The sequence below is a fragment of the Ovis canadensis genome, chromosome 26, assembly GCF_042477335.2.
Source record: "Ovis canadensis isolate MfBH-ARS-UI-01 breed Bighorn chromosome 26, ARS-UI_OviCan_v2, whole genome shotgun sequence".
Lineage (NCBI taxonomy): Eukaryota > Metazoa > Chordata > Mammalia > Artiodactyla > Bovidae > Ovis > Ovis canadensis.
Genome location: NC_091270.1, coordinates 28821752 through 28847675, shown reverse-complemented (window position 1 = coordinate 28847675; position 25924 = coordinate 28821752). Strand labels below are relative to the sequence as shown.

Genomic DNA, 25924 nt, shown 5'->3' with positions numbered 1-25924 from the left:
TAGATTTTACTATAACTCAGCCTAACAAAAAGTTTTTTCATATCAGAAAAAAGTCTCAATATTCTCATTTAATTCCACAATTCCAAATGATAAGGTATGCTAAATATCAGAAGATTATGTTCCCCAGACCTTAATGTAATGGATCTCAATGAAATCTTGCTCTTTCTGACAAATCACTGAAAATTCAGAATAAATGATCTGAAATGTTCCTATAGAACACATATGAAGTCTACGAAAGATCCAGTGTTCAATAAGAGGTCTGCTGCTGCTGCTGCTAAGTCACTTCAGTCGCATCCGACTCTCTGAGACCTCATAGACGGCAGCCCACCAGGCTCCCCCATCCCTGGGATTCTCCAGGCAAGAACACTGGAGTTGGTTGCCATTTCCTTCTCCAATGCATGAAAGTGAAAAGTGAAAGTGAAGTTGCTCAGTCATGTCCAACTCTTAGCAACCCCATGGACTGCAGCCTACCAGGCTCCTCCATCTATGGGATTTTCCAGGTAAGAGTACTGGAGTGGGGTGCCATTGCCTTCTCCGAAATAAGAGGTCATATCTGTTTTATTTCTTCTTTTATTTCCTTTCCTGAGCTGACTCACTGGGAGTTCTTAGACCGACAAAATGTTGTTTGGAAAAGCAACCCCAGCCAAACCTTGGGGAAAGAGTACACATAAGTTGAAGTCATCACTTGCCCAGCTCAACAAATATTGTTTTTGACACTTTATACTTTTGACTGACCTATTTACTCTCAACAAATACTACCAAATGTTCTGAATCTCAAGGCAAGGCCCTTGACACCCTGTCTGTGTCTCTCTTCATTTTGGTTCAGAATGACCACATGGAGAAACAGACGTGTCCAAGTGTTCATTCTTGACTTTATATCACGACAGGGACAAGGAGATTCCTAGGGCAACAAGTTCCTCCTCTAGTTCAAAATAATCATGCAGAGGGAGGGGGCAGTGATGTGGGAAACTCAACAGGCTTCCCGCCTCCAATCATTTGGATAATAGACACTTTAGTTAACCTTTAGTTAACTAAAGGTGGAAAAATTTCTAAGTTTTATGTTTTCTGAAAAGAACAAAATGGTGTGTGTTTGGGAATTCATTGTGAGACCATTTTAGCAGACATACAATTTAAAAAATAATAAAAATTAGCTTTTAGCAATACAGACACAATAACAAGATATATCTGTCATAAGAGAGAGATGTCTCACAGGTTGTGTGTGGCAAGTTGACCCAATGTGGGACAATACTTAGTGGATATGCAGATGAATGGCCCACGATGCAGCAAATCAGAAGTGATTTGCATTGTTCTCCCGCATTCTCCTCTGCTCTCCTCCAAAACCATCAGAAAATTTGACATATATTTTAGGAAAATCAAACATCAAATCATGTATTTGAATATAACCACAGTACCTAAAATTGCTTGGAGAGGGTTATGTAAAGATACAGATGGACAGGAAGCAAAGTTTATGCCAAATCTTACTTACTTAAGGTGAGTGACTTCTGAATCCACAGTGAAAAGTGGTAGAAACCCAGGTTTCACTGAGGTGGACAGTTTGGTTCAGGAAAATGCTGCAGTCAGATTCTAAGACTCATTGTGTCAGGTAGAACCGTCCTTGTTTCCTATTTTGGGTTGGGATGAAGCTAGCCTCCATCAATAACTCACACTTCAAAATGAATATATGAGTTTCTATTATTAATCGATTATGACTTTGTTTTAATGCACTAAAATATCCTCCATAAGATATTGTTTTCATTGGTTTAAAGCAGATTTTTTTTTCTAATAGTAAGAAAACAAGTAACACACAGTGCGATGCACTAGCCAGCGCTTCATTCAGTGACCTGGCTGAGACTGAACGCGGACAGTGGGCCTGTTTTCCTATCACAAAGCAGAGCTGACAAAGTTGCTCCATAAAGAATAAAAATAAAATACCATTGGTAAAACACCATCTTTCTTTTCACAAGTCACACAATTCTTCCATTTTAATTTTCTCTTTGCTTTTGATGCATCATATACACACAGCATTAATAACCAGGTTAAAGGAGCTAGTGCACTGTTAATATTAAACGCTAAAGAAGAAATGTCATTTTGTTGTCTGGTGCTTTGGTGCTGATGCTCCAATTTTTCCTAGAAGCTGCACTGACTAAAAATTAAATTTCCTTTTAAATCTATTATTGCATATACACTAACCGCTTCTTTATCATTTTGTATTGGTGAAAGGGAAAGATCAAATAATTTATAAAGATATTTCTCTTAAAGTATGTAAAACTGCTATTTGGATACCCGAAAAAAATCCAATTGTTGTGCATGGATTTAATTGCAGAGTAATCCAGTCTCCAATGCACATCAAAGACCACACTCCCTTCTCTTTATCAAGATTTCAATTGCTTTCATCAACCAGTAAGTTAAAAGCATGATCAAATTTGTTCTTCAATCACTTGAGCCCTGTTAATAAACCATTCTGTGTGCTCACTCATCCATTCTGAGATTCTGGAACTTCTTTGAGATATTTTTAAGAGGAATCTACAAAGACATCTCTGATTACAAGCTGGCTCTGGGGTAAATTTTATCACTACTTGTTCTGCTACTCCATGGAGGATAACAGGTGACATGGTTCAAGATAAGCCAAAGCCAACCTTTTTTTTTTTTTTTTTCTGTACATGCTTAGACTGTTTTTCAAAACTATAGCTCACACAACAGAGAATGCTTGCATAACACAACTTAACACTCTGATGTCGAACGTTGACTTTTTTTCCCTAGGAAAAATAATGCAATATTGAAGGACATTTTTTGAGTGCTACTGTGTTGCAATGCAAAGAAAGCAAGAAAAAAAAAAGAGAAGGAAGCCATTCCTCCAGAGTCAACCAAAACAGACAGAAGCACCGGAAGCCAACATTATAAAGCCACAAAAAAGGAACTTACCGGTTTCACTGTCGGATTTGTTTTCATGCTCCGTATCTGTCAGGGTGAGCGCTGAGTTGGACCGGCTTGACAGGCAGGAGCTGCGGCCTGACTTGACCCCCCGGCCCCACAGTCTCATGGCATGCTCTGGGGACATCACTGCTTCATTCTCAGTATCGGCGTCTGACCCTGCACTGATCGAGTAACCTCTGTGGGGGAGCCCCATTTCCGCACAAAATGCCAGTCCTCTTCGAGTTGCTGGTTCACAAACGCCTAACTGCCTTAGGGTAAAATTTTGTCCTAATTAGAGGGGAAAAAAACATAACAGCCAGTGAGTATACATTTCACTTAAGATTTTATTTTCTTAAACAAAATCTCCCTAAAATAAACACTTAAGCATCCAGATTTTTGCGCTCTCAGCACTAGGTATTGGCATTAGCTTCACATGACATGTGATCTGCTGCTGCTGCTGCTGCTGCTGCTGCTAAGTTGCTTCAGTCATGTCCGACTCTGTGTGACCCCACAGATGGCAGCCCACCAAGCTCCCCCAACTGTGGGATTCTCCAGGCAAGAACAATGGATGGGTTGCCATTTCCTTCTCCAATGCATGAAAGTGAAAAGGGAAAGTGAAGCCTCTCAGTCGTGTCCGACTCTTAGCGACCCCATGGACTGCAGCCTACCAAGCTCCTCCCATGGGATTTTCCAGGCAAGAGTACAGGAGTGGGTTGCCATTGCCTTCTCCGACATGTGATCTAGTAAGGTCCAGTTAGGGGAGGGATGGGTGTGAGGGGGGCTCCACCTCTGACTTTCCACCCACCCCAGCTCAGAGCTCCTTATTTCAGCCCATAAGCACCTCCAGAATGCTGGGCAGGAAAAGTGGTCCAGACCATGAAAACTCAACCCAGAGAAAGCCTTAACTGTCAGAAATATTTCCCTGGTCCTAGCTCTTATCCCAAACATTAGGATTTTTCCACCCAGAAGTCACCCCTTAGGAAGAGAAAAGATTGCCCTCTAGAATAAGCTACCTGCTAATTAGAAACAGGGGTTTGGGCAGTCTTTATTATATTTTTCCACTTAACACTTAACAACCAATAAAAATATTGTGTTTTTGTGTACAAACATACACTAACTTTTGGAGTGTAAAGTCTTGAAAATGTGCAGACATCTGACTTCTGCTTTAATAAACACCTAGAAACATCGGTATTGATAGAAGTATAGCAATTCATGCAAATAAAGTGCACTCTAAAAAATAAAGTAGGAGTATTATGTATTTAAAAATTAATGATAAAATCAAATTCCCTGAAAAATGAATGGTTGTGAACCCTGAAGGTTTTCACTAATAAACTGAGCATAATAAAACTCATGACACTGCAATAACTTAAAGGAAAAGTGTTTAAATTAGGTGACACTTTAAAATGACTGCCATTATTAATGGCTTTTCCAATCCTGTGTTTACTCTTGAAATTTCACCTATGTTTTATGATACCAGGGGTGAGAAGGGAAAGAAAACTGTTTGCTTAGAGGATGCATACATATGCGCCTTCTCTTGCCTGTCTCATTGGCATGGTAGAATCTGAGATTGAGATATCAACTAGAATCGAAATACAGGAAAAACAATAATAGTATACCAAGACTGATTTCAATGCTTCTCTATAATACCAAGCTTTTAAGAATATTAAGCATTCATTTTACTCATCCTCTTCATTTTCCCACTTCCCTCTCTTACCTATCCACGAACACTTTAAAGTTAATTGGCTGGTATGAGAAATAACATACATTCCATTTTTTAAAAAGAGTGTATCATAAATTATTTGTAATAAAATAATGTCTTGACTCTTTTAGGAAATGAATCAAACATAATGCACACGATAGTAAATATTTGGTTGTAAAAATATTAGCGCCCTCCAGCACTCAGCCCATTTTAACCAGAGTGGTTCACTGCATTATGGCCACGGTCAGATCAGGAGGGAGAATCTGCCTCATCTCGGTCAGACTTCCAGATGGATTCTGACAATGACACTCATAAATAATGAAAATCTGTTGCTACAATTAGCTGCAAATTATCTCAGAGAGACATGAACATGTATTTGCACCAAAAGGTATGTCAAAAAGAAAACAGCAAAAATAAAGAGGAGGGAATAAGAACCCACTGAACAGTGAGAAAGTGGGCAAGCTTAATGGGCTAAGACACAGTATGGTCAGTATTTTTCAAAGAGTTAGTGTGGACTGTACTTATGAAAGTAAATCCCAAAAAGGTCAATGTCATGGAGAGTTAAAGGAATGTAATGGATGGTTAATGTGAAAGCGCTTATCCGTTCCTATTATATCACCTTAAAAATGGAGAGGGAGGAAAGGGTGTAAGACAGTTAAACATCACCATCAAACATGTTGAGTTTCCAAAATAATTTTTCAAGTGTGAGAATGAATGATAAGATCCTGTGCATCTTTCCAGTGGGAGGCTCCCACATTGGAGAATAAAAATCAGAGACAAGTTAAAAGCCAGTGAGAACTCTGTTTCTAATCTCTGAAATGTAACTTGAAAAATTCCCCACATTATTGACTTTTCACACTATTGCCATCTTGATGCAAAAATCTATGGAGTGAAGGAAAGCAGAAAATGGCAATCTTGATTATTTGCTATCTGGGTACACAAACACAGCTCACTTTGCAGATAAATATCTAGGGCGTCATCCCTATGAATTTATATGTGCATCCCAAACTCCTTAAACATCTAACCCTTTGAAACCAATGTCTAGCAATGATTCAAATTCTTAAGGGCTGTTTCTGAAATGCAAGTCAGAAAGTAAGCTGTTAGTTTCCTTACTAAATTAAGTCTGCTTTTGCTTTCTTGGGAAAGAGCACTCAACTTGAAATCCAGTGAACCTAAGTTTAAGCCACTTATGGACGTAATCATTTACCACTCCATTTCTCCATCTTTCAGGGCTCTCATGACGTGGTTTAAGAGATGCTTTTTACGCTTTTGTAGAGCAAAGGAATCCATCCGCAAAACAAAGACATCCTAATGAATGGGAGAAGTTCCTTGCAAATGATATGACCAATAAGGAATTCATTTCCAACACATATAAACAGCTCATACAACTTGACATCAAAAAAACAAACAACCTGATTTAAAAATGGGCAGAAGAACTGAATAGCTATTTTTTACAATGAGGAAATGCAGATGGCCAAAGATGTTTAACCTTGCTAAACATCAGGGAAATGCAAACCAAAACTACAGTGAGATACCACCTCACACCTGTCAGAATGGCTAGCATCACAAATAACACAAATAACAAATGTTAGGATGTGGGAGGAAAAAAAAGCCTCTCCTTTATTGTTGGTGGGAATGCAAATTGGCGCAGCCACTGTGGAAAACAGTATAGAGATTTCTCAAAAAACAATAAAGAGAACTCCATATGACCCAGCAGTTCTACTCCTGGGTATGTATTAAGAAAAAATACTAATTCAAAAATATACATGTATCTCAATGTTCATAGCAACGTATTTACAATTGCCAAAGTATGAAGCAACCTAAGTGTCCATTAACAGATCAATGATTAAAGAAGCTGCAGTATATAAGCTTGCTTTTATATATATATATATGTATATATATATACACACAGACACATATACATATATATGCAATGGAATAATATTCAATCATAAAAAAGAATTAAATTTTGTCATATGCAGCAACATGGATGGACTTGAAGGGCATTACGCTAAGTGAAATAAGTCAAACAGAGAAAGACAAATACTGTATAATATCACATGTGGAATCTACAAAATTCAACAAATCGGTGAATAAAGCAAAAAAGCACCAGATTCACCACTATAGAATACAAACTAGGGGTTACCAGTGGGGAGAGGGCAAGAGGGGAGGGACAACATAGGGGAGGGGGGGAACAAATAAGGGTTATTATGTCAAGCATTATGGAATTAAAGAATTTTTAATTCAATTTTAAAAATTCTGAAAATTAAAAATTTTAAATATTTAAAAGTGATGCTTTACATAAATGAGACCAGCATAAAGGGGAGTAGAATGAAAAGTGACAAAAAATAAGCATCCAGACAAATGTAATAATGATAGAGAAACGTATAATTTGAAGGGAGGCAGAGGATTGCTTTCAAATAATTTTAGAAGAGCCACATCACCACCAAAGTCGACTTTTCCTTCAATCAAAACTCTGTGTATCCAGTGCTTCAAATTCCACTATTGTTGATTCTCCTTTAGGTTAAGGAGTCTTGCTTGTAGGATCCCTCATTTTAATGCAAACATATCTGGGGAGTTCTAGTAATTAAATTAGAATACATTAAGCTATTATATTTTTTTTCCTACAGGTGAGCAATGTTTAGCAAGATGGGATATACTAATGGAAAGCATAGCCACTTTCGATAAACGGAAGGAAGATGGAGGAAAAGAAGGATTCCTGATCGGGAGAAGAGGCAGTTGGCTGAGGTACCGTGGAGCTGGGAGTTTGGGGCTTGGGTGCAGTTGTTCAGGCAAGACTTTAAGTCAGTGTGGAGAAGTGGAAAGAGACAGGCAGAGAAAGGCAGCAAAGATGCTCTGGAACCAGACTAAAAACATAACCGTCTTGCTTAAAGTCATCTTTGGCTTCAAATAACCTAAAAGAAACGAGGATACCTTTATTCTTATTTTCCATGCTTTTTTGCTTTTTCAGGTTGTGTTCTTTGCAATGGTTCTAATACCATTACTTTAATTTCTTTCTTTGCCCTCTGAGTCTTTATATTAATTCTTTTTGGCTGAGTCTGATGAAATCAGTATTTATCTCCTGCACATTGAATTTTGATAACCTTGATCAGCAAGGCCAACCACAGAGTTTCCCATTACAATTTGAAACAGTCCCAAAATAATAAATTGCAGCAAGAATAAAGTGTACCTGAGGATGAAATTTCTCGTGATTAAAAGGCAAGGTTAGCTTGGACTAGATTAGGCATTTTTGTTTTATGACACTCATAAATTTGAAAAATCTATAAAAGAAAAACTGAATAAACAGTCCAGGCAAGTTGCATCATTAAAAAAAAAAAAAAGGTTCACATTTTGAAAAATGAGTGAGGGCATGTGACAAAGTAGAAAGGACTATGTGAAAGCAAAGTCCCATGAGGCTGGCGCCACGCATGGGCATCTCTGTAATAATGGAACAGGGGCTTGCAGAATGGCCTTTCCCTTACATGGTGTCTATAGCCTAATCTGAGCAAGAAGGGGCTTTTCTTTTTTTTAAAAAAATTATTCATTTATTTATTTATTTTTGACTATGCTGGGTTTTCGCTGCGAAGCGGGCTTTTCTCTGGTTGTGGTGAGGGAAGGCTCCTCTCTAGTTGCGGTGTGCAGGCTTCTCACTGCGCTGGCTTCTCTTGCTGCTGAGCACACGCTCTAGGCACCCAGGCATCAGCAGCCCCTGGACTCGAGAGCACAGGCTCAATAGTTGGGGTGCATGGGCGTAGTTGTTCTGTGGCGTGTGGGATCTTCCTGGGCCAGGGATCAAACCCATGTTTCTTGCACTGGCAGGCAGATTCTTTACCTCCGAGCCACCAGGGAAGCCCAAGAAGGGATGTTTCAAAGCTGCAATGCAGGGATGGTCATCAATAGCTAAGATATCTGCTGTGTCTGAGTGAGTTGACAAGAAAACAAGTCTGCATGAGGAGCTAGCCTCAGTCATCTGCGGTGACTGCAGAACCCAGGGGAGGGGGGCCTAGCTTGGGAACTCATCTATTCTCTCCTTGCTTATGTCTACATGCTCGAATGTCTAGAGTTGTCCGTTTTCTCTCTTTCACCTGCTTGTTCTTCTTTCCAAAACTGCTTTATTGAGATACTAACTCACAAACCGTACAATGAACCTATGTAAAGTGTCCAAGTCAACAGTTTTTCGTAAGCACGTGGTGGTGTGCAACTATCATCACGATCAATTTTATAATATTTTTATCACCCTTTGTACCAATTATCAGTCACCTATTTCTCCTCTTACCCCACCACTCCCTCCAGCCCCAGGCAAGCACTAAAACACTTTCTCTCACTACAGAAGTGCCTATTCTGGGCATTTCAAAGAAAAGGGGCCCTATAATATGTAGACTTTAGCAACTGGCTGTTTTCATTTGATGTGGTGTTTTCAAGATCCACACGTATTACAGCATGCGGCAGTACTCACTTCTTACGGTCAAACAATATGGGTGCCATTGCCTTCTCTGATTGTATGGACACAGCACGCTTTCTCTCTCTGTTCAACAGTGAATGGAGATTTGAGTTGTTTCCATTTTTTCGGCTATTATGAAAATGCTACCATGGAATACCATGTTTTCATTTCTCTTGTGTATACACCTGTGAGCGGCATTGCTGGTCATCTTGCATGTACTTTTATGCTTAGTCTTTTCAGGAACTTCTAGCCTGCTTTCCACGTTCCTGTCCCAGCACCAGTGTGTGAGGATTCCGGCTTCTATTTAACTTCACTTGTTACTATCTGTTGGTTTTCTTTTGTTCCACACTGCAAGTGTATACACCATACAGCAAACTTGCAATGAGGAGATGGACTATATGGTCATTGGTAATAAAATTTGTACTGGAGCCAAACATCATGTTCTCTTAGAAAGCAGTGGATTCTGTAGGTCTGCTACACAAATTCATTGTTACTTTATTCTATTATTTTTTCTTTGTCTTCTAATATACTGCTTTAATTTTCAAATGTATTTTTCTACCAAAGTTAAAATATTCTTTAGCCCATAAAGTCTACCTTTGAGACTATATCCTAGAGAAATAAAATCAGCTAATCTTAAACATATATGTACAAATAATTTTTTTAATGACATTGTTGCAAAAATTAAAATAACTGGAATATTTACCAGAAAGGGAATGGCTAAATAAGCTTTATATTCCTTTCATGGAAGACTACGTGGCTAGTAGAAAGAGTGGGTTTGGACCTATATCTTCTGTTCTGGGAGGGAAAGGGAAAGGGAAAGTGAAGTAGCTCAGTTGTGTCTGACTCTGCGATCCCATGGACTGTAGCCCACCAGGCTCCTCCCTCCATGGGAATCTCCAGGCAAGAGTACTGGAGCGGGTTGCCATTTCCTTCTCCAGGGGATCTTCCCGACGCAGGGATTGAACCCGGGTCTCCTGCATTCCAAGTAGACGGTGTAACCTCTGAGCCACCAGGGAAATGTCTGGGAGGGAAGCCTATTATATATATTTTAAGTAAAACAGTACAAGTTGCAAAGTAGTGTGTATAAATATGATCCCATTTTTGGAAACTAAGAAAGAGAATCAACAAATTAAATAAATGTGTATGGTTTGGAGCATGAATGAAGGTGAGAAGGGCTATATAACTTTGATGTTGGATCATACAGAAAGAGCTGTGAAGGAAATCAGTAATTTTCTATTCTATAGTTTTGAATTTTTACTTCCCCTGATAATTTGTATTAACTACAAGAAAGAAAAACAAAAGTATTTTCATAAAAAAGACATATTTTCTTGATTTTTCTGTTTAATAGCTCTTATCCAATAATTAGAAATTAATCAGCTTCCTCTTGGAGAAGCTGGGTTTTAAAAATCCTTCCTCATTTACTGTAAAGAAATGAAGCTGTGTAAGAAATATGGGAGCAATGTTTTTCTTTTACTCCAATTCTTCCCTTCATCATAGAGGGGCTTTTTTTTTTTTTTCTTAAAGGAGAATAAGCATCTATTTTTTTTCTGAGGTAACAAGTCCAAAACTGAGCATAGGAAATGGAGAGAAGAATCAATATAAATGTAATACACAGGGATACAATAGCCTATAACTGTCTTTAAGCATTTTCCTTGGTTGTTGTCAGTTTGGACAGAATTATCTGTTCTCAGATATGGAGCACCAATCCTCAAGAGTGGAGCCATAACACAAACCTACAAATTGGACAAACATTTCTCATTGGAAACAGGGGGACTTGTGTCACCATCTTATCTGGAGTTCCCTTGCTATGTTTGCAAACTGTTAAGATCACACAATACAACAAACGCATGGAACTTTTTTCCCTTTGAGTTCTAATGCATATTTTATGGGACACTCCAAACTTCCTTATGTTAAATTTGTCACTATTTGAACAGAATACCCATCCTTAAACATGCAATAGAGATTTCAATGAGGGTACAAACCTTCACGTACAAAACCCTACCCAAAACTATGCATACATTTGAAAAATTAACTTAGAATCCCACTAAATATCTTAACTTTCCCTCCCCATTGTACTGACTATAAAACATAAATATCTTCAATGGTGTTCATCACTTTCTCAGTTTACCTATTCATAAGACATTAACATCTAGAACACGCAATGACAGTCTCGAATTTCTAAGGGACAGAGGAAATGGCCATGACGCAGCCTGTCTATAACCCAGTCTATTACTCAGAACACGGGTCTAATGGAAGCCCTGGCAGGCTACTCCGCCAGTGTCCATCCGCAACTCAGCTGTGAAAGGCACCTCTGTCACTGGAAGAGCGCGGTTGAGACTGGACAGGGAACTTGATGAGACGCTGAGAAGGGAAAACCCCTAGCGTACTTGCAAGCAGGGAAAAGCAGGATTAGCATGAAGGGCCCCAGAGAATATACATTTGCTTGAAGATAAGATTTGTGAAGCCTCCAGGGGAGGACAAACATATGGATGCTGAAGAGAAGGTTTAGTGACTCAAAGGAGAAAAATTAGGTTGTGTGCCTGCTGACTTACAAAGAAAGAGCATCTTAGCATGTACCATGAAGGATTTAGATTCTCAGTGCAAAACAGCGTAATTCTGACATTAGCAACCATTTGGAATGAGGTTGATAACTGTAAACTTAATTTTTTTTTTCTCAAAAGTGTTCTGAAAATGAATTTGCCTTTTATTTTTCACTTAGTAATTATTTCTTTAGAACAACTCAAGACCCAACGATGAATGATAATATGCCCACAACATATCTGCTAGTATCTGATAATCAGATTGCAGTAGGTGCTGGTATAAATATGTGTGCGGTTTGGCATGAAGCAGCAGGTGTTTAATAATTGTGACTGAAGCGGCACCATGTTGACTCACAATGTGGATCCAAAATTGGCAACGTGGCAAGGAACCGGATACAAGTTTAGCAGTAATCTGGGGCTCCGGACATCAGACCAATAAAGGCTGAGGCAGGCGGAGAGGATTACCCCCACTGTGTCCGGAGGAGGGCTATAAGCTATGTCTATCTACTCACACCTTCTGGCAGGTAATCTACAAAGCAGGTTGGTTGCCAAGCCTGAAAGAGGCACCTACTTAAGAGCCAAAATTAGTTAACAATCAGTTAGGCAGGGGAGCTAAAGGAGGGAACTAAAGAGGAAAACATTCGCATGAAACAATGATAAACTAGAGCTATTTAACTCATGTCTTTAAGTACAGAAATTTAAGGTTGAGTAAACATGGCCGTCTAAATCCTTTAATCCCGCCGCTGACATTTGTAGCGACTGAGAAGGATTAATCATGTTGATCTCTAAACGAATCATTGTAAGGAGTTCATATTTAAAAGGAATAAAAAACTTTGGAGACGCAGTAATTAGCCCAGGGGATCTGATGAATGTTTCAGGTTTTTGTCTTTCTTTATGAAACCCTACTCTCAGAAAGAAAAGGTTTTTCTCAGCACCAGGAAGTATTTCAGAAAACGTGAAAAAGGGTTTCAGATTCCTTTCGTTTTTGTAAGATGACAGAGGTGAGGGGGAACACTGGGGAAATGAAAAGTTGAGGTAGAACTGGAAATTCATAGCAGCATTAAGTGCTGAATGGTAAGACCATATGGTCATATTTCTTTTGAAGTCTAGGATCAGTTCCCATTATTCACTATAATGGCATCCAAGACTAAACGAAATCTCAGTCTTTAAAAGCGTTTTGCTCTTGGCTCTCAAATTCTCCCCTTTCACAATTTCCAACATGCTTGACTATTTAATTGACTTTCAAAATGCAAAAAATACAAATAAACAAAATAAAAATAAGAAGAGTAAGAAAAAATGGATGCATTTCTTTTCACTTTGAGAGCAGGATAAAATAGTACAGAGAGACACACAATTAGTATTGTAATCAACAGAGTTATTAATACTGCTTTTACATGCTATTAGTGATATTCTAAAATAATATGTGTATCTTCCATAACCTACATTAAAGAAATATGAATTTAATTCTTTTGACCTATCTGGAACACGCAATATGGGGAAATACTTTTAAATTATTTATCATTTTAGTGAATTCCAACAATAAAACTGTCCAAAAATGCAATCTATATCCAAGAACTAAAGTTGGGCTTTTTTTTTTTTTCTATTTAGAAATGGATGAAAATATTTGAAAGGCATGGTTCTAACCATGTACTACCAACTCTTCATTTTCTCCCTCAGCACAGTCCTGGATAGGTTAGTGTGTTACAGATTAGTGTTACTCGCTCAGTCATGTCTGGCTCTTTGCAACCCTGTGGACAATAGCCCACCAGGCTCCTCTGTCCCTGGGATTCTTCAGACAAGAATACTGGAGTGGGTTGCCACTTCCTTCTCCAGGATATCTTCCAAACCGAGGGAGCAAACCAGAGTCTTCTGCACTGGCAGGTGGGTTCTTTACTGACTGAGCTACCGGGGAAGCCTGGATAGGTTGGGAATGCTATAATCTTAATGATCAAAATGTCTCTATTCAGCAAAACACTGCAGTGGATTGGCAACAGAGGTGGGTTTTAAGAGGACTGTGGTTGTGGTTCAGTGGACACAATATGACAGTCCCAGGATCAGATGAAATGGCTGAAGCAGGATGAAAGGAGAATGCAAACCCCAAACTTTCCATATTCAACTACAGTTGTTTGAAATGTCTAGTTTTGGGTTTTGAGATTGAAGGCAAAAGGAGAAGAGGGTGGCAGAGGATGAGATGGTTGGATAGGATCACCCATTCAATGGAATGAACTTGGGGAACCCCAGGAGATAGTGAGGGACAGGGAGGCCTGGAGTGCTACAGTCCATGTGGTCACAAAGAGTTGGACAAGACTTAGCTACTGAACAACAGCAACAACAATTTTAAAATTGTCACTGCTTAGGTAAATTCTACATGCAGCGAAGTACACGAATTTCAAATGGACACTTCAGTGAGTTTTAACAGATATATCTACCATGAACCCAAACCAAATATGGCACATCTCCCTCATGCCCAAAATGTTCCTTCCTGTATCCCATACAGTCAATCCCCATCTTCACAGGCAACCACTGTTCTGATTTCTTTTTGCTACAGATGAGTTTTCTTTTCATTCTTGCTCTTAATGTAAACAGAGTCATGCAGTATCTGCTCTGAATCCTTTCACTTAATGGAATATTTCTGAGGTTCTTCCTCACTGTTGCTTGTACCAGTAATTCATTTTTGTTATTACCAAGCTGTGTCCTATTGCATGTGAAAGTAGCTTAGTCATGCCCAACACTGAAATCCCATGGATTATACAGTCCATGGAATTCTCCAGGCCAGAATACTGGAGTGGATAGCCTTTCCCTTCTCCAGGGGATCTTCCCAACCCAGGGATCAAACCCAGGTCTCCTGCATTGCAGGTGGATCCTTTACCAGCTGAGCCACAAGGGAAGCCCAAGAATACTGGAGTGGGTAGCCTATCCCTTCTCCAGTGGATTTTCCCAACCCAGGAATCGAACTGGGGTCTTCTGCGTTGCAGGCACATTCTTTACCAGCTGAAATACCAGGGAGATCCACCTATTGCATGAATATACTACAATTTGTTACATAATTTCACTTGGTCATTCTAGTTTGGGCCCATTATGAATAAAGTCACTATGAAAATAAAGTTTCATTTGTTTCATGTAAATACTTAGGAAATGAATTGCTGGGGAAAAGGGAAGATGTTATTTTTAACTTTACATAAGAAATTGCCAGTTTCTAAACAAATCTTGCCATTTTACATTTTACACTCCCATCAACAATGTATGAGAATTCATTTGTTCCACATCTTCAACAATATTTAGTGCTGAGAATCTTTTTAATTTTAGTCATTCTAGTGGCTGAGTGGCAGTATTTCACTGTAGTTTTAATTTTCACTTCCCTGATGGCTTAATGATGTTGAGCATTTTCTCATGTGTTCACTAGACATTTGTGTATCATCCACATGGTTTCTGTTATACGAATTTTGTCTATTTTTAAATTGCATTGATAATCTTGTTACTGATTTATAGGAGCTCTTTAATATTCTAGATATGAGTCATTTGACATATACAACATATATATATGTGGGCATATATGTATGTGTATGTCAAATATACATATATATAATGGTACATATATTTATCACATGCATATATACATAAATATGCAAAAATATGTAAAATGCAGCTTGCCTTTTCATTTTCTGAAAGGTATTCTTTCATAAGTAGAAGCTCTGATTTTGATGAAATTCAATTTTTTTCTTTTACGTTTTGTCCTTTTTATGGCCTCTCTAACCTATCTATGTTTACTTCAAGGTTTCAAGCATAGTCAAAGCTTTTACTATGGTTTTCTTAGGATGGTTTGGTTTATTCATGGAAGCTAGAAGGTGAAAGAGTAGAGCAGAAACACGACAGGATTTGACTCTTATTTCTTGCAAAACAGAAAAGGTAAGGCTAGAGGTCTCTTTAAGGAAACTGGAAACATCAAAGGAACATTTCTTCCAAAGATGGGCACAAGAAAGGACAGAAATGGTAAAGAACCTAATAGATGCAGATGCCGAAGTGATCAAGAAGAGATGGAAAGGATACACAGAAGAACTGTACAGAAAAGATCTGAATGACCTGGATAACCACGATGGTGTAGTCTCTCACTCAGAGCCAGACACTGTGGAGGATGAAGTCAAGTGGGCCTTAGGAAGCACCGCTGCCAATAAAGCTAGTGAGGTGATAGGATTCCAGCAGAGCTATTTCAAATCCCCAAAGATGATGCTATTAAAGTACTGCATTCAATATGTTAACAAATTTGGAAAACTCAGCAGTGACCACAGGACCGGAAAAGGTCAATCCTCATCCCAGTTCCCAAGAATGGAAGTATTAAAGAATATTCAAACCACAAGACAATTGCACTCATCTCCCATGCTAGTAAGTAAAAGCCTCCAAGTTAGGCTTCAGTATTACATGAACCGAGAACTTCTAGATGTTCAAGTTGGATTTTAAAAAGGCAGAGGAACCAGAGATCAAATTTCCAACATTCGATTGATCATAAAGAAAGCAAGAGAATTCCAGAAAAACATCTATCTCTCTTTCATTGACTACACTAAAGCTTCTGACTATGTGGATCATAAAAAACTCAGAAAACACTAAAAGAGATGGGAATAGCAGACCATCTTAGCTGTCTCCTGAGAAACCTGTATGTGCATCAAGAAGCAACAGTTAGAACACTGTATGGAACAACTGACTGGTTTATGATTGAGAAAGGAGTACAACAAGGCTGTTTATTGTCACCCTGTTCATTTAACTTATACACAGAGCACATCCCATGAAATGCTAGGGTGGATGAGTTACACGCTGGAATCAAGATTGCCGGGAGAAGTATCAACAACCTCAGATATGCAGATGATACCACTCTAATGGCAGAAAGCGAAGAGGAGCTAAAGAGCCTCTTGATGAGGGTAAAGGAGGAGAGTGAAAAAGCTGGCTTAAAACTCAATCTTAAAAAAACAGATCATGGCATCCTCTCCCCTCACTTCACGCAAACAGAAGGGGAAAAGGTAGATGCAGTGACAGATATCCTCTTCTTGAGCTCTAAAATCACTGTGGATGGTGACCGCAGGTGTGAAAGCAGAAGATGATTGCTTCTTGGAAGGAGAGCTGGGACACACCTAGACAGTGTGTTAAAAAGCAGAGACGTCACTCTGTCAACAAAGGGCCACGTAGTCAAGTCTATGGTCTTTCCGGTCTATAGTCTTTCCACCTCTCTGGATGTGAGAGCTGGACAATAAAGAAGGCAGAGCACTGAAGAGTTGAGCTTTCGAACTGTGGTGCTGGAGAAGACCCTTGGAAAGCAAGGAGATCGAACCAGTCAGTCTCAAAGGAAATCAACCCTGAATACTCCTTGAAAGGACTGATGCTGTAGCTGAAGCCCCAATACTTTGGCTACGTAATGTGAAGAGCTGACTCACTAGAAAAGACTGTGATGCTGAGAAAGATTGAAGACAGAAGGGGTAACAGAGGGTGAGATGGTTGGATGGCATCACCAATTCAACGGACAGGAACTTGGGCAAACTCCAGGAGATGGTGAGGAACAGGGAAACCTGGTGACATGGGTTCGCAAAGAGTCAGACATGACTTGGTGACTGAACGACAACAATTTCTGGCTCTGGAACTCACCAGCTGTTGACTGAGTGAGCATTTTCACAAGCCTAGTTGTCTGTCTTCCTCATCTATAAAACGGACTTGGAGGATCTCAGAAATTTCCCACCCATAAGGTTACACAGAGGCAGAAAGAAGGCAACAGAGTGGACTATGAAACAAAGCTGAAAACAGTGTCATGAGTCCAAGAAGGAGGAAAAGGAAGAGTTAAACCTTAGTAAAAGCATGGGTGTATGTTTGTTACTAGCTCAGTCGTGTTTGACTCTTCACGACCCCATGGACTCCTGTAGCCCACCAGGCTCCTCTGTCCATGGGATTCTCTAGGAAAGAATATTGGAGTGGGTTGCCATTTCCTTCTCCAACAGATCTTCCTGACCCAGGGATCGAACCTGGGTCTCCAGCATTACAGGCAGATTCTTTACTATCTGGCCACCAGGGAAACCCCTCAAAAAAGTATGGATCATAGGGTTAAAATTTCCTTTAACACCAGGAAATTTGGTTTATATTTCATCCCTAAACTAAATCACTTAAGACCATCCCCATGGAAAAGAAATGCAAAAAAGCAAAATGGCTGTCTGGGGAGGCCTTACAAATAGCTGTGAAAAGAAGAGAAGCCAAAAGCAAAGGAGAAAATGAAAGATATAAGCATCTGAATGCAGAGTTCCAAAGGATACCGAGAAGAGATAAGAAAGCCTTCTTCAGCGACCAATGCAAAGAAATAGAGGAAAAGAACAGAATGGGAAAGACTAGAGATCTCTTCAAGAAAATTAGAGATACCAAGGGAACATTTCATGCAAAGATGGGCTCGATAAAGGACAGAAATGGTACGGACCTAACAGAAGCAGAAGATATTAACAAGAGGTTGCAAGAATACACAGAAGAACTATACAAAAAAGATCTTCACAACCCAGATAATCACGATGGTGTGATCACTCATCTAGAGCCAGACATCCTGGAATGTGAAGTCAAGTGGGCCTTAGAAAGCATCACTACAAACAAAGCTAGCGGAGGTGATGGAATTCCAGTTGAGCTATTTCAAATCCTAAAAGATGATGCTGTGAAAGTGTTGCACTCAATATGCCAGCAAATTTGGAAAACTAAGCAGTGGCCACAGGACTGGAAAAGGTCAGTTTTCATTCCAATCCCAAAGAAAGGCAATGCCAAAGAATGCTCAAACTACCGGACAAGTGCACTCATCTCATATACTAGTAAAGTAATGCTCAAAATTCTCCAAGCCAGGCTTCAGCAATACGTGAACTATGAACTTCCTGATGTTCAAGCTGGTTTTAGAAAAGGCAGAGGAACCAGAGATCAAATTGCCAATATCCACTGGATCATGGAAAAAGCAAGAGAGTTCCAGAAAAACATCTATCTCTGCTTTATTGACTGTGCCAAAGCCTTTGACTGTGTGGATCACAATAAACTATGGAAAATTCTGAAAGAGATGGGAATCCCAGACCACCTGACCTGCCTCTTGAGAAATCTGTATGCAGGTCAGGAAGCAACAGTTAGAACTGGACATGGAACAACAGACTGGTTCCAAATAGGGAAAGGAGTACATCAAGGCTGTATATTGTTACCCTGCTTATTTAACTTATATGCAGAGTACATCATGAGAAATGCTGGACCGGAAGAAACACAAGCTGGAATCAAGATTGCTGGGCGAAATATCAATAACCTGATATGCAGATGATACCACCCTTATGGCAGAAAGTGAAGAGGAACTAAAAAGCCTCTTGATGAAAGTCAAAGAGAAGAGTGAAAAAGTTGTCTTAAAGCTCAACATTCAGAAAATGAAGATCATGGCATCTGGTCCCGTCACTTCATGGCAAATAGATGGGGAAACAGTGGAAACAGTGACAGACTTTATTTTAGGGGGCTCCAAAATCACAGCAGATGGTGATTGCAGCCATGAAATTAAAAGACTCCTTGGAAGAAAAGTTATGACCAACCTAGATAGCATATTGAAAAGCAGAGACATTACTTTGCCAACTGAGGTCCGTCTAGTCTAGGCTATGGTTTTTCCTGTGGTCATGTATGGATGTGAGAGTTGGACTGTGAAGAAGGCTGAGCGCTGAAGAATTGATGCTTTTGAACTGTGGTGTTGGAGAAGACTCTTGAGAGTCCCTTGGACTGCAAGGAGATCCAACCAGTCCATTCTGAAGGAGATTAGCCCTGGGATTTCTTTGGAAGGAATGATGCTAAAGCTGAAACTCCAATACTTTGGCCACCTCATGTGAATAGTTGACTCTGTTGCTGGGAGGGATTGGGGGCAGGAGGAGAAGGGGACGACAGACGATGAGATGGCTGGATGGCATCACGGACCCGATAGACGTGAGTCTGGTTGAACTCCGGGAGTTGGTGATGGACAGGGAGGCCTGGCGTGCTGCGATTCATGGGGTCGCAAAGAGTCGGACACGACTGAGTGACTGAACTGAACTGAAACAAAATCAGAAACTGTGCCATGCTTGTACCATGCCTGGAATTCATCCTGAATTGAAAACCAGCCATCAGGACAGAGTGAACATAAGCAACAGTGTCTGCCTGTCTAGGAAGGTATTTTCCCTCTCCACTCCTATGGTTCCAAGACAAGGATGATCTTTGCCTTTGATCTTTGATGATTTAAACTGGCAGGTTTCCTTTCATAACCCCACTGAAATACAAACTAATTTGTTTTTTTAACTTTCTTCCTAAGCCAAAACTTCAGTTGTACAGCACATTCTTGCTTTAGGAATCAATGTAGTGCCTTTAGAAGTTGATAATGGATCAGTATATACTTTTCCATGAAAACAATACAGAGGAAGCCCAGATAAAACATGCAAGTATATTAAGTCGTCTGGATAGAAGAATACTCCAGTGTGTGACTTCAATATACAAACCTACCTTTTTGAAAAAAACAATGTGTTCAGAATTCCAAATAGGAATTGTTGCTTCTCCCATTCATTTCCTGCTTACCAAGCTGGGAGGAATGTCCTGAGCAAATCACTGATGGTCACCTGGTTCGTGAATACTCAATGAGTGGAGCAGGACACGAATTGTGCAGGGGGGAAGTGGGATGAGCTACTGCCCTTCTCAGATTAATAGGAAAACCGATGACCTCTTCATACGTTCACTGACCACTTGAATTTGCTCTTCTGTGAATTGTCTATTCAAGCCATTTCCCCTTGGGTTGTCTTTCTGTTTTCAATTTGCAAAGTTACTCTTCTTATATCATATATATGTGTGTATACCTTTTATCTGTCACATGGATTAAAAATATATTTCCCAACATGATAATTTTGTTCGTGGTCACTTCTACTTTTATTTATATTTTACATGCAAGATTTTAAATAAAAAATAATCATATAAGACTTTTCTTCTGGGCTTTTAATTTCTATTAGAATGGTCTCCTCTATCCTCGGGATGTACACAAAGTCCCTGGGGCGGGCTGTATAGATTCACAACCACTTTTTCCTTGCCTGCCTCTGTTATAGAAGCTGGAAGGCAAAAATAGTAAATGTTCCCTCTTCTCATGCAGCTAAGTGTAGCCAAGTATAACAAGTTCTGAAAAAAGAGATGCAGGAAGATGTCTCTGGGGAGTAAAAAGAAATAGTCCAATGGAGAGAAGTGCTTCTCATCTTGGCTTTTATTCTATTTCAACAGGAATATGAAAATGCAGCAAATATCTGGGGATCTGTGGGACAAAGGCCACATGCGAAGGATGACTGAGCAAAAAAAAAAAAAAAAGGCAGAAATAATCTGGGTCCTTGATGGCATCTTCGAACCCTGGACAATCTACCTTTGGATTTCTTGCTTTGTTAGAAAATAATTCTGTTAGGTGTTTAAATCACTGTTTTTGAAGCTTTCTGCTACTAATGGATCAAGTAATTCCTACTTTATTCAGTCTCTCAAATGAACTTCTAGAATTCTTACTGCTTTATTTTTTACATTTGTCTTTAATCCATCTTAATTTATTTTTGAATATGCTGAAAGATATGGGTCCAATTTTATATTCTTCCAGATGGATAGCCAGTTGTGCCAGCACCATTTATCAAATTACACTGAAGAGAAAAGCCATTTTTTGTTTTATGCTAAATTTCCCTATATACTAGGATCTATTTCTGAAATTTTAGTCTACTTCACTGATCAACTTGTTTTTATTTATGCCAGTATCTTATAGATGTGATTACATGGCTTCCTAGAATTTTTTTAAATGTATGGTAAGGGCATTTTATTCTCACTTTTGAATATATTTTTGGCTATTTTTGACATTTATTTTTCCAGACAAATTTTAAGATCACATTTTCAAATTAAACATAAGCCTTGACTTCTATGCATTTATTTTGGTAGAACTGATATTTTTATGATGTCTATCTTCCCATTTGAAAACACTGACTCTCTTTCCATTTAGTCAGATCTTGTTTTATGTCTCACAATAATATTTATGGATCTGTTCTTATTAGGTCCCATACAAGTCTTGTAAAATTTATTCCAAAGAACTTTATAGTGTTTGTTGACATTGTGGTAAGACATTTTTTCTGACTTCCAAATTTAGCCAATGATTGTTTAATAAATATTTAGAAGTGGTATATAACATGCATCAGGCAATTATTCTATTAATAAGTAGTTTATATATATTAACTCATTTCATCCTCAATAAGCTATAGATTGAAAGCTAAAGCACAATCTGCATAGAAGAAAACTGAAGTACAGAGAAATTAAGTAATTCATTTAAGCAAGTTACTTGGCCAAACTGGGTAACTTGCCATGCAATTAATGAATGAAAGATGTGGGTCTGAAACCCGTATCCTCTAGATCCAGAATCTATGCTCTTAACTATCGTGCTACATACACTACCAGTGGGGTCTATATATTTATCTTCTATTTACCCAAGTACCAACTTGCTTCAAATATTTAATGTTTTTTATTTCAAATGGTTTTTGCACATACAAAGTCAATCATGTATTCAACAAAAGTGCTAGTTTCAATGTTTTCCAAAATATATAACAATTGTTTCATTTTCTTTTCTTATACAATTGCTAAAAAGTCTAAACAATTTTGCATAGTAATTGTGATGGTAGATGAGCCTTTCTTGTGTTACTGACTTTAATGGAAATGGTCCTAGGACCTTACCCTTTAAAATGTTGTTCAATTTTTTTGATAGATTATCCTATACAACTAACATATTTATGTGTTTTTCCTTCTTGTTTACTTTACTTTAAGAAGGAATAACTTAAAAATTTTTACCCCAAACCACTTCATCATCTGGTGATAAGATCATGATTTTCTACATTGATTTATTAATCTAATTATGTTAATAGATTCCCTAACATTGAAAAAAATCCTTGCATCACCACCAAGGATTAGTAACCACTTGGTTAATAACCTAGTCTAGACTATTATCCTTTTATTCATTTCTAGATTCTTACATACAAATATTTAGAATTTTTAGGTACATATTGAGAAGCAATTTTGGTCTAGATAGCTTCTTTTTGTACTAAGTTAATCAAGTTTTGTTATTAAGTGTGTCAATATCACAATATGAATTTGAGTGCTTTTCATCTTTGTTTTCTTTCTTTTTTTGGTGTTGAATAACTTTCTTAACTTTACACTTGCCTGTAGTTTGAAGATTACATAAAATTCAGCTAGGAACCTAGCTGGTAAAAGTGAGTCACTCAGTGACTCAGTGAACCCATGGGCTGTAGCCAGCTAGGCTCCTCTGTCTGTGGAATTCTCCAGGCAAGAATGTGAGAGTGGGTTGCCATTTCCTTCTCCAGGGGATCTTCTCGATGCAGGCATTGAACCCAGGTCTCAGGCATTGCAGGCAGGCTCTTTACCGACCGAGCCACCAGGGAACCCACAGGAAGCTATCTGGTTTTTTTTAATGACGTCCTTTTAAATCACCTTGTCTCTTCTGAGATGATCCATTCTGACGAGTTTTCTCCCTGTTTTGAAATAACTTGGGGTTGATCATATTTTATTAAGAAAAAATAAATTTCTCTCGATTTAAAAAAATGCATTGTTTGGAGCAGATCCTTTTAGTTGTTACAATGTCTTCAGTGTCTCTCCTTATTTTTGATCTCGTTATTCTGTAACCAGGACCATCAGATGCTTTCTGGTTTCTTTGCCCTTTTAAATAATCAACTTTTTGTTTGCCTCTAATTTATCATGATCATCTGCTTCTTCCCATTTTCTTTTGGTTTCTTTTGTTCCCAGATATCTCACATCTTTCTAAGGTACATAGTAAAGAAACATAGCAAGTTTCTTTTTGCTGGTCTTTTTAGATCTGTTTCTGAAGAAGGTGAACTATAATATTCCATAGTAAGTATGTTTTAATAACCTTCTTTCTCCCAAAAGCTTTTGCTTTGTAAATGTAGCTATTATATTGTTTAATGTATGCATTTAAGAATGTCCATCGTCTTGTCTCTTATCTTTTACTTACTGGTCCTCTTTATCCTGTTTAGTATTCCTAATTGTCAATTCCACCTTTCCCGATATTAATACTGCCATTCCTACTTTATTTGTTTGTATTTACCTAATATCTCATTATATGTATCTCTTCATTCTCAACCACTTTTTACCCTCTCAAGTCTGTTTCATATAAGTACCAGTAACACATATAAATCAACTGGATAGTTTCTATAAAAATTCAGTGTATTTTCATTTCATGTAATATGTCAGACATAGAGTTCCCTTTTTCCATCTTGTTTTATGGTTTTTCCTGATTTTACTCGTTTCCTGTTTTTCCTTGGAGCTATTTTTGCTCAAGTTATCAGACTGCTATTCATTTCTTTTCCCCCTGCTAATTAGGTAAGTCTATTGTGCTTTTCTTCATTTCACTAATGACTATCTTCCCTTTCCTGACATTCATATTCAAATACTTATTTTTCATTATTACATGAATGCAAGACAGCATTCTTGCATGAACGCAAGAATGCAAATTATTCCCTCCGCTAAAGCTCTATTCTGTAACTGTTTCTCCCCTTTCTCTTTGGATGAGATTTTTGGACCACTTAATTTCCGTACTAGTTTCTTCCAGCTATTAGATTTTGCTGATAGGGAAGGAGTTTTATTTCTAGTCTTTTTTAAAGGTTTCCCTTATAGTGGTTCTTGTACATTTCACATTTGCTTTACCATCATCATTTGGGACCTGAAAGGTGGGGGACTCAGGATGGGCTACTGCCTTTCTCAGACTAATAAGAAAACTGATGACTTCTTCATATGTTCACTGACCACTTGGATTTGCTCTTCTGTGAATTGTCTCTTCAAGCCATTTCCCATTGGGTTGTCTTTATGCTCTCAGTTTGTTGAAATTGCTGCACCCCCTTTGGAGCTTTCATCTGGCCCCACAACGAAAGCACCTGCATCAGCTCTGACCATCAGGACCTGAAGAAGGTTCTAGATCTCATCTGCACCCATATCATTGCTCAGCTCAGGGGAGGTAAAGAGTTGGCTGGAGATGGGAGGATGAGGCACCATTCAAGCCACCCTTATTCCAGAATCCTGGATGCACATTTACAGGCGAACTCACACTGCTCCTCTAATGTCCTTTTGTTTCACGGAAGAGCGTTCTGTGGTAATAGAAGGGGCTAGCATCTGGAATCTTACATAAAAGGTGGACTGGGACTCAGGATGCAAGCCTCCAAGGAAGGGCAGCGGGAGGCTTCTGGGCTTGTGGGATCTACCTACTGGCCTTGGACCCGCCATGCTTCGAGGTGAGAGGTCATGTCCGTGGGAGCCAGAGACTGCTGATGATGAGCAGGAAGAGAAGAGAAATCCTGAAGCAGCAGTGAGGAGAGTGGAAAGTTTCCGGGGCCAGAAGCGAGTGGTCAAGAAAGCATGTGAGCCACTCTCAGAAGTCAGAGAGTATTGTCTGTCCATCTACCTCTATCCTTCCCTTCCCTACAGTATAAGTGGATTCTCTACTTTGATTTCAGGTGTGGTACAATCACAGACATAATGCTGTCTGCTTTTCAGATATAAGAACAGATAGCCTTCCTTCCCACTGACACTGTATAACAGAAGAGTAAATGGTAATCTTTTCATTTTAAAATCCTGAGATTCACAACCTCAAACCTGATGCCTGACTAACAGATAACTACTTTGGGTTAAGATTATCTCAGAGGTGTTTTTCTTGTCTTTTTCTTTTTTTTTCAGGCTTATAGTTCTGTGGAACAAAAAAGTGTTCCCATTTCCAGATGTCACCTCATTTCAAAATTCACCTTCAGGGCCAACATTCCCGTTGGATTGATGAGCCTTCTCGTGTGGTCAAGAACATTACAGGCAGTGTACATAGTGCTGAAAAGAAGATATTTTGTCACCTCTCTAAAAACTGGGGATGATCTTATGCAGCTGTTTCATAAGAAATGTGTCTCACATCTGATGGGATAAATTCCCTTCAAAGATGAATCAAAGAAAATAGTATCCAAGATGCCAAAGAACCCACTATTAGCTGAACTCCAACACACCTACAGTGAGCGCCACAGCTGCTAAAAGGACAACTCTTTCCATCACCCAATAAACCACATGGAAAGATTCAAAAGGAGAGACAGAAAGAGATCTGTGTAAGATCCAGTCAAATTACACTTTACTGTGAAAAGGAAGCCATCCTCAGCTTTACAGTATCTAAATAGAACATATAACTTAAATAGTCACCTGGCAGTCAGTAAAGCCATAAAAATGATTAAAACCAAGTTTGAGAATTGACCATAAAATTGGTTGATAAAAACAAGGAAATTATAT

At 38.8% G+C, this 25924-nt stretch overlaps 1 protein-coding gene across 4 annotated transcripts in view; it reads right to left on the bottom strand.

Annotated features, from left to right (window-relative positions):
* TENM3 (teneurin transmembrane protein 3) overlaps positions 1–25924 on the bottom strand; it is a 629396-nt gene that overhangs the window by 424469 nt on the left and 179003 nt on the right. For all 4 annotated transcript variants that reach the window (XM_069573182.1, XM_069573184.1, XM_069573185.1 and 1 more), the window contains exon 3: positions 2923–3201. In XM_069573182.1, coding sequence (XP_069429283.1) covers positions 2923–3201 — 279 coding nt within the window. The remainder of the gene's footprint in view (positions 1–2922; positions 3202–25924) is intronic.